General features: G+C 41.8%; 2 protein-coding genes and 1 non-coding gene across 3 annotated transcripts; 1 reads left to right on the top strand and 2 right to left on the bottom strand.

The window, feature by feature from the left end:
* The first annotated feature begins 2534 nt into the window (after window positions 1–2534).
* Window positions 2535–8291, top strand: LOC119312460. Its single transcript, XM_037588182.1, has 11 exons — window positions 2535–2644; window positions 2811–3878; window positions 4488–4612; window positions 4696–4815; window positions 5053–5140; window positions 6087–6178; window positions 6285–6389; window positions 7215–7324; window positions 7602–7689; window positions 7790–7825; window positions 7914–8291. The coding sequence occupies exons 2-11, from the start codon at window positions 2843–2845 to the stop codon at window positions 7995–7997; spliced, it is 1884 nt and encodes a 627-aa protein (XP_037444079.1). The 5' UTR covers window positions 2535–2644; window positions 2811–2842; the 3' UTR covers window positions 7998–8291.
* A 1792-nt stretch (window positions 8292–10083) lies between these two features.
* On the bottom strand, window positions 10084–12273 carry LOC119312459 (40S ribosomal protein S26-like). The gene is made up of 5 exons (XM_037588181.1): window positions 12125–12273; window positions 11952–12044; window positions 11485–11569; window positions 11254–11384; window positions 10084–10388 (listed from the first exon to the last, which is right to left on the bottom strand). The coding sequence occupies exons 1-5, from the start codon at window positions 12125–12127 to the stop codon at window positions 10272–10274; spliced, it is 429 nt and encodes a 142-aa protein (XP_037444078.1). The 5' UTR covers window positions 12128–12273; the 3' UTR covers window positions 10084–10271.
* Window positions 10564–10666, bottom strand: LOC119313451. The gene has a single exon (XR_005151735.1). It is a non-coding gene; the product is annotated as a small nucleolar RNA snoR99 (small nucleolar RNA).
* Window positions 12274–13325: the final 1052 nt, after the last annotated feature.

The following is a 13325-nucleotide window of genomic DNA, read 5'->3' as shown; positions in this document are numbered from 1 at the left end:
TTCTTTTGTGCACATCACATCGCCGTACATGAAATAATGCATTATGTTGTTAGATATGTGCCCAACGACTTATTGTTTGTGATGAAAGTTTGACGAAACATGACCATTGGTGGCAGAGACACAAGAGAAGAAGGTAGTCGAGCTGCAGTTTGCCTCATTTTCTGCACCGTCAATTTGGTGGTCCGTCAGTCAAGGGCATTGCATTGTCTAGTGTTGGTACTCACATCGTCAATGCCCCAGTCATATCTTCATTCGGTGGTATCTCACCGTGTAGGTGTATATTGTCCGTGTCTTCTTAGTAAACAAGGTTCTTGGTATAGCTTTTGCTCATCATGGTGCAATTTTTTTATTTTTTTTATGAAAATTAAACCAAACATGATTTATATTTAACTTTTCTACTTATTTGTAACTTATTTTTATTGTGATAAATTTTTAGTTACTATAATTTGTCTATTACTGAGTTGACATAGTCAATCACATAATGATGTTGCTAAATATTAATTATTATGTTTATTTGTTATGTAGTTGTAGTATATGTATATACATATATCATTATCATTTAAACTTTGAGTTGTGTTAAATTTAAATTGTAATGTGTAACAAAAGTTTACTGTGAATTATGCTTTGACATTGCACAGACTATGTATTGTATAGATATATCTGTGTGGTATATCATGGTAGAGATATTTAATACACACTGTGCATGTTTTGCCACTTTAAATTTTGTTTTTGCCACTTTAGATTTTGCCAATTTTCCTTATGCCACTCTAGATTTTGACACTTCACTTTTGCCACTCTTAATTTTTGACAATTATCACAATTGCCATTTTGTGGCAAAAACAAAATAATTTTATTTTATATTTGTCACTCTTAGATTTTGATAATTATCACAATTGCCACTCTGAAAATTTTGCTTTTGCCACGAGAATGGCAATTGTGATAATTGTCAAAAACTAAGAGTGGCAAAAGTGAAATGTCAAAATCTAGAGTGGCATAAGGAAAATTGGCAAAATCTAAAGTGGCAAAAACAAAATTTTCTCGTGTAATAAATATCTCAATGATGTTTTGTAGGATATGATTAGGTAAGTTCAAAGTGTATCTCTTGGATACTAAAAGTGCAATCATGGCTTTAATCGTACTTCAATATTGATGACAACTCGCAGTAGCAAACTTGGGCAGATAAATTTTAGGGTTTGAAATTGCCCTCCTCTGAGCCAAATAAAAAGAAATTGCCCGTGTCTTTGCACAGAACGCGTCATATCCCATCGACGAGAGAACAAGGTGATTCCTATTTGACACTCACTCGTAAGCATCAAAAGGGCGTGGCTTCTTGAAGCACGGCCTCCCGACGCCCAAGTTTGGGCAGGCCCACAGTCGCCTGTTGTTTCTTCTTTTTTCTGCTTCTTTTTCCTTTCCTTTTTTCTTTTCCCTTTTTCTTTCCCTTTTTTTCTAGTTTTTTTTCTATTACTTTTCTTTTCTTTTCCTTTTAATCTTTTTTTTTCGTGTATTATACAAAGTTCACCGCGTCTTACAAAACGGTTCATCGTATATTAAAACAATGTTCATTCTCCACTACAAAAAGTACATCGTGCATTATAAATATGTTCATCGTTTATTGAAATTGTTCAATGAATATACAAATGTTCGCTGTATTTTTCAAATTTGTTCTGCATATGTTACCCAATCATTCAATTAGTATTAAAAAAATTGTTGAACATATATTAGAAAATGCTCAATGTGTATGTGAAAATTGTTCAATGTATGCATTCATATTTGTTTTCGAAAAATTTCACCATATATTAAAAAAAGTTCATCGTGTATATTAAAATGTTCATAGTATATTAAGAAAATGTTCAATTGTATGTTTCATAGTATATGAAAAAAGTTCAACGTATGTTACAAAATGTTCAATGTATATTCTTCAAAATGTTCAAAACAAAAAGCAATCAAAAAAATGATGCAAACAAAATTCACAAATCCATCGGTGTTTCGATGAAGCATTGCCGAGGCGCCGGAGTTGCGTCGAGGCATCGTCGGGTTCTCCGGTGCTGCGATGAAGCATTGCCGGGGCTCCGGGGCTGCATTGGAGCATCGCCGGGCTGGTCGATGTTGCGTCGGAGCATCGTATGCGGCCGATGACGAGGTTGCTGCGACCAGATGAGATTCCGGCGAACGGCAACGCTGCATTGTTTGCCGGGGAGGGCCTGCTGCTTTTAACGACTGGGCGCTACGAGAGAAGAATGCGAAGGAAGAAGATGAAGACACGATGTTGGGAGCCTGCGATCTAACGGCCACCTACGCCCAAATCAGCCGGCTGCGCAGGCTGATCTTTTCTAAGATCATCCGACTTACTCGTAGCAGGCGTCTTTCCCTTTTGGGATTGTGCGAGGCCGAATGGTAAATGACTAACAAACTGGCCCATTTATTCAGGCCCACGTGCTTCGGAACTACTACAACGGCCCAAACATAAGCTCGCCGCCGCACCCCATTCCTACCGTCGGATCTGTATCCAACACTCCATAGGAAAACCTTAAGCCTCAGTACACGCGCGCCTCCGTTCAGTTCGTTCTGGCACTCCCACCAACGCCTACCCGCCGCCCGCCGCCCGCCGCGACAGCAACGCGGCCGCCGCCCCCCGCTCCAGGTGAGCGCACCGCCGTCCCATCCCCCGCGCGCCCGCGCCCACAGCAGCTGTCTCTTCCATCCTCCCCTTTTCCGCCTAGGCATTCCTCCGAACACCTTCCCTGCTCGCGCGCGCATGCTGCCAGACCAACGGCGAGAGCGTCTAACCCGTCGTCGTCTTTGTGCAGGTGGTTTTCTTCAGACAAAGGGGGGCCGAGAAATGCCGCTTGGTGTACGGTTGAAGTGGCGGCAGACGAGCACGGCGAGCCAGCTGAGCGCCAAGAGGGACATGAGCGGCGGCGGGACCGGGATGGCCGGCGGGAAGACGGGGAACAGGAGGGAGGACGCCAGAGGGAAAGGAGGGGCCAGGTTCGGTGACCGGGGCAATGGGGAGGAGAGAGAAGAGCGCGGTGGGCGTGGGCGCGGAGGGGGTACGGAGCAGAAGAGGTGGCGGAGCGATGCAGGGTCTCAAGGAGACGCCAGGAGGGCTTCGTCTGGGTTTGACAGCAGGAAGAGGAAGGCTGATCGTGACTCGGGGTACGGCGATTACAACGCCGCGTCGTTTTCTAAGCCAAGGATGGACAGAAAGAACCCTTCCGATGGAACCCGTGGCAAGTTTTCTTCTCGAGGAGGCGACGGGTTTAAGCCCCGGAGATCTGAAGAGGGTGAATTTCGGCCGATGAGAAGGAGTAGCAGCAATGGTTCTGGTATGGGCAGAGGGGGTGGCGATAGGTTCAAGCCTCGAGGTATGGAAGATGGTGGCTTTCGTTCAGTGAGAAGGGATAGCAGCAAAGGTTCTGGTATGGGCAGAGGGGAAGGTGAAAGGTTCAAGCCTCGAGGTTCGGAAGATGATGGCTTCCGTTCAATGAGAAGGGATAGCAGCAAGACCTCTGGTGGAAGTAAAGGGGACAAGGGTCGATCAATGGTCTGTATGAATTCACAAGCCTCCAAGTGGAAGAAATTTGACAAAGACATCAGGGTCGATCGTCGAAATGGTGGCGCCACAAATGCCGATTTGGATGAGCATGATGCCGGAAGCAGGAAGTCTGATGATTCACGCCAAAATACTGAAGAGAAGCCCCGTGCGCGTCCTACTCGAGTGCTGGACAAGACTGGGAAGAAACTCAGGGTCTATAAGAAGGATTCAGTTTCTGATTCTGAGGAAATTGCTCCTCCTAAGAAGAGAAAGCGAATGAAACTAGATCCTTATGACACATCAAACAAACGAATTGAGGAGGCAACTCCCAAACAAGATGGTACGAATGCTATCTTACCATTTTTAAAGTGCCGCAGAGGATTCATTTGTGCATATGTACATCCTGTTTCATGTAAACGGCCCCTCAAATCCTGTGATAGTGAAACGGCACCCTCTCATGGATAGTTTCTTGCTCTGCCCCTGAAAGTAGCATTGCATTTCTTATCTGAAGTTCATGCTAACAAAGAAGAAATATTCCATATTATTTAAATGCAGGTATAGAGCTCGGGAAGTCAAGAAAATGTAGTGCAACTTATGTATACTACTCGATATGCATATGCTTAATGATATCCTGTTAAGATAAAAAAATGCATACACACTAGAACCACTTACAAGTTATAGTTTTATTCAGTCTGTGCCATTCCCTCCTTTTAGAAATATATTTGCATGCTTTGTTATGTAACATTGTTGATCCAAATCTCTTCTTTCAACTGATAACTTCATGAAATTGCTACATATTTTAATTGTTTCCTTAGTAATATGAAAACTTTCCTGAACGTCTTAGAGCATTCACGCCCTTATAATTTATTTACTTATTCGAAACTTTTGGTCTTATGAGGAAAGTGTCTAATTATCAATCTGATGCTTTAATATCTCCATTTTTTTCTAGTTTGCATAACAGTGAAGATTCCAGAAAAGAGCACACCTGAACCTGAAGAGACTGAAATGTCTATAAATGCTAAATTTCGTGACATACAGCCAAGTTCTTCAATCCTTCAATATGTTGAAGATAATGTATACACAATTACCTCCTCATACCTCTTTGACTCTTACGCTCTATGAATGCATGTGTAACATAATTTTACTGCTCTTCGCAGCTACTTGGTCGTAGGCGTCTAATTGACATAAAAAATGCTGGCTACAATACCAAGCTTTCTGCTCCTCTGGATAATGTCCCCTTCTCAACCAGAATTGAGCGTGACCGGATAGAAGACAGTGTAAGAAAGATAACATATAATCAGTGCAGAAAGTTGTATGTTTCTCTTGTTTTAGTCATTTATTTTTGGCTGCTATATGATTTTAGGTTTTACTACCTCTGTTTCAAAATATAAGACGTTTTGGTAGGCCATTTTAGCCTACCAAAACGTCTTGTATTTAGAACGGAGGTAGTATATTTTATGTTTGTTTTTTCTATCCAATATTAATTGTTGTTGCTCACAAAAAACTATCAACAGGTGTTCAGAAATAAGTTGGACTTTTTTGCCGCTGCAAAGATCCCATCATCTTTCCCTCCTCCTACAATTCCAGAGATAGCATTTGCAGGTAAACATCCTAGGAAGGAATGCACAATATCAGTTCCATCTCCCCTTTCTTATTTATATTGAAAGTTGTCCATCATGTCATTTTGATGTGCTGTGTCTGAATTCAGTATGTCATATATCATTCTACATTTATCCCCTACAATGTTTTGCAAATAGTGGAGCAATTATTTGCATTGAAAATGTATGTTTTGTTGGTTCTGTGGCACACTGAAACATTGATGATAAATTGCACATTGACCTTTTGTAGTCAACTAACCAAGCCTCTACTTTGTTGTATGTTTCAACTTTCAGCCATCTTATGTTCTGCTCAGCTCAACTCTATATCACTGAGCTTCTAAAATGTTTGGTTGTGTATTATCAATTGAACTACTGGTGAAAGAGAAACTTCACATCTTGTAGAAGGCTCTTTTTACTAGGACAAATGTCAAATCATAACCTCGTGCTTAATTTAAGTCTTTAAGTAAATATTTACAGATGAAGGGGAGCCTTGGCGCAGTGGTAAAGCTGCTGCCTTGTGACCATGAGGTCACGGGTTCAAGTCCTGGAAACAGCCTCTTACAGAAATGTAGGGAAAGGCTGCGTACTATAGACCCAAAGTGGTCGGACCCTTCCCCGACCCTGCGCAAGCGGGAGCTACATGCACCGGGCTGCCCTTTTTTTTAAGTAAATATTTACAGATAACAGACATGATATTTTTTGTGTCATATATGACATTTAGTGCTGCTCCTTCTCTGGCTGTGTTTGAAACTTTGTATAGGAAATATAACAATTTGCATGTATTCTTTAGATATTTTATGCTAGTTTTGTTGTCAAAACAATGCTTTCTTTGGATTCTGTAAAATCTTTACTGAATCAAATATAGTATTCAACCTATCTATATCACTCCCTGTTTCTTAAAGGGTTTGAAATCTGCCCTAACAACTTCTCTTACTTTACTGAAATTCAAGGGGTATCAAACGTTGGGAAATCATCACTACTTAATGCACTTACAAGACAGTGGGGTATTGTCCGGACATCAGATAAACCAGGACTTACTCAAGTAAGTTGAATAAACAATTAACACTTGCATATCTTCATCTACTTATTTATCAGTGTTCAAACACTTAATTTGTTTATATGTATAACATATTACTTCTGAATGACAGAGTATAAATTTCTTCAAGCTTGCATCAAAGTTATGCCTTGTTGATTTGCCCGGATATGGTTTTGCTTATGCAAAGGATGAAGTTAAAGAGTCTTGGCAGGAGCTTGTAAGTATCCAATCTGCATAATAGCCTTTTCATGAATCATGTCGCCTTGCATGAATTTGGGGTTTCTGACCTCTGGTCTATGATAATTTATTAAAATCCTAAATTTTATTGTAAATACTTGTAGATCACAAAACTATTGTACATTGGTAATGAAATTCCTTGAGGTCTTGCTCTACAACTTGTATGGGCGCTGTGGCTGATTACTTGTTTTAATAACAATGAACCTCTGGTTTGGATATCCAACTGAGCACAATTTCAAATCAATGACGCGTGTTTATGATCACAGAATTAGACAAACTATCTCCTGCCCCCCATGCAGTATTCTTGTTGATTTGAATACATCCATTAGATCTGTTCATCAAAGAAATCTCTTGTTTTATTTTAACTCTTCAAGACATAAGCTTTAACATGTGCCTATTGGTTATGGTTATTCTTGGTTCTTCTTAACTCTGAAATGTACATACTTGTAGATCACATAACTGCTGTACATTGGTAATGAAATTCCTTGGCTCTTGCTCTATAACTTTTATGAGCACTGCTGCTGATTACTTGTTTTAATAACAAGGAACATCTGGTCTGGATGTCCAACTGGGCACAATTTCAAATCAACAATCAAGCAGCTTCACAATGCATGTTAATGATCACTTAATTAGACGAACTATCTCCTAGTCCCGTTGCAGTATTCTTGATAATTTGAACCATTGGATCTGTCTGTCAAAGAAATCACTTGTCTTCAAGATGTTCCTATTGGTTTTTTTGTTTTTTTTAAAGATCGTGCCTATTGGTTATTGATCTTGGTTCTTACAAGCACTCTGAAATTTGTAGGTGAAGGAGTATGTTTCAAACAGGGTTGGTCTGGATAGAGTGTGCCTTCTTGTGCACACTAAACGTGGAATGAAACCATTGGACTACGAGCTTATAGATCTAATGGAAAGGTTTGCTTAAATCCTTAGAGGCAGTGTTCATATCTACTTCTCTAATGTAGTAATGTTAAGTGGTTTTGCACCTTCACAATCTTAATTGAAGTACATCACTGTCAGTGCAAAGTTAAAAAAAACTGTGCTGTCAGTCGATCAAATTCATTGATTAGAGTCATGCAGTTTTTTCCTGGAAGACATTGTTTGATCAAAGCATTTGCTTATGTTTGGGGTGATATACATAGTGGTGTTACGTTTGACTTTGTGAATGACATCTCCATATACACTGTGGCAGATACAAGACACCATACCAGATTGTATTAACCAAGACTGATTTGGTTTTCCCTATAGACGTTGCTCGCCGTGCCATGGAAATCCAAGAGGTTCGCTCCCTCCCTATACACACCCTCCCCACCTTCCTCCCATGCGTGTTTTGTTTCATTGCCTGACCTGAACCGAAACGGCTCATTTCCTCAACTGCAGAGCCTGAAGAAGAACAAGTCAGTCGTAAAGCCCGTGGTGAGCTCCTGAACCATCTGATCATCCCCAATCTGTTATACCTACTCCTGAACCATGTCATTCTGATACCGTGATACATGTCTTGTAGATGATGGTGAGCTCCAAGACGGGGGCCGGCATACGCAACCTGAGAGGCGTCCTTGGGAAGCTAGCTCGCTTCATCAAGCCGTAGGAAGGCGATGACCTAGCCTGGAGTGCGTGGTTCAGGGGAAGATAAATGCCCAAGTGGTTCGGCTTTTAGGCCTTGAAGTCCTTGTTAGGGTAGGATATGACGCCATGTTGTATCTAAGATTTGGATCACCGAACCATTTCCCTGTCAGAGAGGAGATTCTATCATTTAGAGGCTACTAGAAGGATACTGTGTGGTGTTTTCTTTTTTTTGCTAAGTGTATTTGCACTGTATTAGCAAAAATCATGTCTTAAATAAACTTCTACGCTGATTGAGGGCAATGAGTACACAAATTTAAGTATGGATGTGTTACAGAACCCAGGGCTTCATAAAGGAAAGCAGGAAAATACAACGTGCCATGTCAGAATTTCCCTTGAAAGCTAGATACATCTTACATGTTAACACCTTCTCAGAGAACAGATTGTGCATTTTTATCATTGAGGCACTGTCTCTCTGACGAAGTAACAAACTTCCATGTCAACGCGTTGTACATATGATGTTGTTCGAGACATAGTATTAGAGCAAGTACAATAAGGTGACATAAGGGACAGTGGAGTTTTGGAACCCGGGTGTATTGGAGGACCTTATTTTAGATAATTTAAAATTCACATTTTAAGTTTCAAAATTCTGAAAAAAATTCTACATGATCATATCGATTTATATTACACATGTGTAAAGTTTGATGATGAAATGAGTAAACATGTAAGCTATACAAAAATGACAAAACGGTGATATAAGCATGCACTATTCATCTTTCCAAAATCATGATTTTGTCATTTTTGTGCAACTCACATGGTTACTTATTTCAGCTTCAAAATTTACATGTGTATAATATACATTGATATAAGCATGTTAGTTTATTTTCAGAATTTCTTGAAACTTTAAAAAATCATTTTGCCACTATTCAAAATATAGGGCTCCAGCACCCGTCCTACAAAGTGACGTTTTGAACATAAGGAGGCTGTAAGGACTAAAATATTATTCTTTGCTTTGGAGCAGAGAAAAGAAATGGACTCTTTTAGTAGCCAATTTCAGCACAAGCCCCAAGAAAATTTGTGAGACTATTCATAGAGTAGTGCACATTTAAAATGTACTATTGTACATGCCAGCTATTAGGTTGGCTGTAAATGACATGGCAACTCTTTCCGATTGTTAGCCCTATTATCAACCATGCTCTAAATTAGTTCAGATAGTCAATTACAGTCAAAGATAGACATAGTATTGTATTAACTATAGGCTATAGCAGGTAAATAGAAGTGTGAGACATCTGCATGAATTGCATTGATCTGTTTTGTTAGGTGTCTTTCTTGGCTATCTCAAAGCTAATGTTCTATCCACAAAGGAAGATAAATATGATTTATGAAGGTCCATAGCCTTGAATACGAAGTAAAAAATGGATGATAGTTTGGATAGAAAAAGAAGTTAGGAGTTGTCAAAAAAAAGTTAGGAGAGTATTAGCATGGAGTCGTGCAAAATGTCCATATGATTTGAGCTCAACCATAGAATCTTCTAGATATTGCACGTTGCAGAATCTAACGAAGTACTGGGAAGATCCAACAGTTAGCGACACTTGGATTTGCCTCTAGCATTTGATCGTCTTTGTTATTCAAAGTAATTCGTACATCAAACATTTCTCTCCTCCCCTAGCCATTGTTCAACCGGCTCCTCTCCTGTAACGGAAGCACAATGTGGTAGTGGCTCTGGTTAAGGAAAAGACACAGCACCGGCCATCCAGTCTTATAAAGAGAGGCTGTGCTCTTTGTTGGAATCTGCGATATGTTATCTCTACAAGGCTATATCAAATACCCATTCACGAGTGATTTTTAACTCAGCATTGTGAACTAACAAGAGAAGATAGATCGCAGACTACAGTCTCATCATGAAAGAACTACAAGATGTAAGGGACTTGTCTTTCTAGACATTTCAAATAACTACTACATACGGATGTATGTAGACATATTTTAGAGTGTAGATTCACTCATTATGCTCCATATGTAATCACTTGTTGAAATGCCTAGAAAGACAAGTATTTAGGAACGGAGGGAGTATGATGCATGAACACAAAACCACAAGGGGCAATCCCCAGACAAACCAAAAGGTTCTCTCCGATATAGATAGCAGCGAAATTGTCAAAACATTAAAGACCTGATCACAAATTGTGCTTGACCAACCAACTTTCAGTACAACCGATTGCAGCAAAAACTAGGTAGAATAGTCCAATATCCAGATACGAGTAAAACTAGGGCTGGCGCATATCACGGACAAAGCATTCCCAAACTAGACACGGGGAGCAGGGGCACCAGGAACGGCACCGGCGCCAGCAGGCGCACCACCAGGGGCACCAGGGCCGCCGGCACGGGGCGGGCCACCCTGTCCAGGCCTCGGGCCGTCGTCCTACAATCAAGTTGCCAAAACAAGTCAGTGAAAATTGTAAGAGACACAACTGAGGCAATCAAGAAGAATGATGAAAAACAGACGAGAAACAACAATAGTCATAAGATGTCACATCAGCTAATGATCGGCTAGAAACAGAACTTCTTAGCAGACAAAGTGAAGGAGATGAGTATATAAATGTCCCATCCGTTAATGATCAGCTAAAAACAGGAGGTTTTAGCAGACAAAGTGAAGAGGATGGTTATCAGATGTAAGGGACTGCTTCATCCCATAGGCAATCTCAATCGTTATAGCCAATGGGGCAGACAAGAAGTCCCACAATCTGATGAATTTTAGATCACTGTTGTAAACAGACAAATAAACACTGAAACCAAGTACCAACTGTAGGAAGTATAACAAAATGAGTGCATTGAGGAGGTCATGAATGAAGTAGAGATCAGTCATCACAGATAAGTCTGCAATGCAACCAAGACATGTTTGTTTATGCTTCCGTTGACGCATCCATTGCGACATATACACAGAGAATGCAACGCCAAAAGCAACGCTAGGACAGTACTGAAAATTTTGTTTCACATGTGTGCAATGAGGAAGTGGTAACTGAATTAGGGAACAGTCATCACATATAAGCCTGCAATGCATCAAGACATGTTTATTTATGCTTCCATTGACGCATCCATTGTGACATATACACAGAGAATGCAACGCCAAAAGCAACACTGGAAGAGTGAAGAACTAATCATGGATCCACTACTCATCATAAACTACAAACTTCTATCTAACAGTTAAAAATATATGGAACAGCATACAAGAAAACATCAAAACTTTGTTAAAATGAAGAACAGATGGTTGGTTGTTAAAATCATACCCTGCGCCTGAAACGCTGCGGGGGCTCCCGGTTCCTCCTGTTCTCACGGGAGCGGACACGGACAATGTGAGCATGGATGGCACAGGAAACGCAGTGGTGCACCTTGGCATACAGCTTGGGAAGAACATATCCTGGACAAAAGAGAATCGAACGAGGCGTTTTCAGTACACAGTTACTAATGATCAATAATAACTGTCGACTGCAAATGCAATAGGCAACAAAAGACTATACCATCATGCACACAAGCCTCCTGCACATCTCTCACAGCAGCCTGCTCCACGATGTTCCTCACCAAGAAACGCTTGATAGCCTTGTCCTGCACAAAATAAGAACTGATTGTTAGATAACAACCATCTATTATCTATAACATGAAACATAATTTGACGAGTGCCAACTGTTGACTAGAGAACAATTTTCAGACTAAAAAGAGCCTAAAACTAGTAATAGTACGTTGTATAAACATCGCTGTTCCGGTGAGATAAAAACACATCTAGACGGCAGATCCCTCCTCGAACCTAATACCACCCGCAAACCGCTGGAGCAGCAATATACAGATCGCACCATGGAAATAACACTAGCACAGATCCTCATGCGTGCACTGATTCTTCTACCACTAAGGCAACCTGGTCCTGATCTATCCATTACGAAATAGCATCACATCCAGGAGGGGAACGGAAGAGAAATGATGGCGGCCGTACCTTGGGGCAGCACTTGGCGCAGTTGGAGCAGCGGATGTACTTGACGTGGCCGCGGCCGTGCTTGTTGCGCCCGCCGTTCCTCCGCTTGAACGTCTGCAAAACACGGCGGAGAAGGGTGAGATGGGGGCCGGCGGGGAGCGAGATCCGACGGAGGGGGGAGCGGCGGGGCTTACCATGGTCGCTTCGCGCCGCTAGGCGGGGGGTGGAGGCGCCCGGGAGAGGAGGGGATGGAGGAGCTCTAGGGTTGCGGCGGCGGCTGCTTGGGAGGGATTGAGGGAATGGTCCGAGCTTTAAGTAGGGCGAACGCTGGGCTTTGTGGACCGATAAGCGCGGCTCTGGGGTCATGGGCCTGAATGTCGTCCCGCTTTTGGAGCCCAGGTTGGGCCGGCATCTAAATGTTATTCGTGTGGCCGGTTATGACTGGCCCATGCTCTTTTGTTTTTCTAACTATACGCTTCCATAACCCTCAAAAAAAAACTATACGCTTCCATGTCAAAAAAAAAAAGCAAAAACTGCGCTTCTAGAGTGTCTTTGTTGAAGTCAGACTGGCCGACCATCTAAATTTCACCCTTGTCTCAAAAAAAACAATCTAAATTTCGCCCTAAAAAACTTTAAAACAAATAAAAATTAGGAGCTTCCGAAAAACAGTCCCTTCCTGCCGAAAAAAACAGAGATTTTGCTTCCGGATACAACCATTCACAATACATGATTTTTGGCGGGATGAAACCTCCCAACCAAATTGCCAGTGCCCATCCTCGGCGTCCCTCCGACCACACCGTCTATGCGGGCTCATTCCCGCTCTTCCCTTTTGCTCGCCCCCGCCAAAGAACCCTCTCAAGTTGTTGTCGCGATCACTTCCCACCACTAGGGCCATGCTTGTGGACATCGTTGGACAGTGTGCGGTCTTTCGGTTTCCTTCACGCCATTTCAGCCTCCCCGTGTCGCGACCGGCAGCCCTTGCAAGGCTACCAATCGACTTTCGGAACCTCGGTGCCTCCCTCTAGCCATCACATACTCGACGTCACTAACGGTCGACGCCACACAATGTATGTGGCGACACATGCGGTGTGTTTGACAAAAAGGCCATAGCTGGCCTTTTTCCATTTTGAGTTCCTATTTGAAGATTTCATCCACTTGAGGAGGAGAGAGAAGATGATGCCGACATTGATCATTCAAGTGGAGGGGAGGAAAGTAGGCATGGTTCTTAATCATTTGTGCATTCATCGCAAATAGGGCAGAAGGGCATACCAAACTGATGATAGGTTGCGTTGTGGGCCTGTTCGGGTATCCAGAGACGCTTTTAGGAAACTTCCTGGAATGTCGGGGGAACTCACTAGTGCAGAAAAGCCTAACTATGAGGTTGCAAAAAAGCCT

The sequence above is a fragment of the Triticum dicoccoides genome, chromosome 5B (assembly GCF_002162155.2).
Source record: "Triticum dicoccoides isolate Atlit2015 ecotype Zavitan chromosome 5B, WEW_v2.0, whole genome shotgun sequence".
Taxonomy (NCBI): Eukaryota; Viridiplantae; Streptophyta; class Magnoliopsida; order Poales; family Poaceae; genus Triticum; species Triticum dicoccoides.
This window is presented reverse-complemented; position numbering and strand designations above follow the sequence as displayed.

Excerpts from the sequence above, each read along its gene's own strand:
- LOC119312459 (XM_037588181.1), bottom strand. Across the intron at positions 11,385-11,484 it reads GGAGGCTTGTGTGCATGATG|GATATGTTCTTCCCAAGCTG; the intron begins GTATAGTCTTTT and ends TCTTTTGTCCAG. Across the intron at positions 10,389-11,253 it reads CGCAGCGTTTCAGGCGCAGG|GACGACGGCCCGAGGCCTGG; the intron begins GTATGATTTTAA and ends ACTTGATTGTAG.
- LOC119312460 (XM_037588182.1), top strand. The coding sequence starts at position 2,843 with ATGCCGCTTGGTGTACGGTTGAAGTGGCGGCAGACGAGCACGGCGAGC. Across the intron at positions 4,613-4,695 it reads TTCAATATGTTGAAGATAAT|CTACTTGGTCGTAGGCGTCT; the intron begins GTATACACAATT and ends TGCTCTTCGCAG. Across the intron at positions 6,179-6,284 it reads ATAAACCAGGACTTACTCAA|AGTATAAATTTCTTCAAGCT; the intron begins GTAAGTTGAATA and ends TCTGAATGACAG.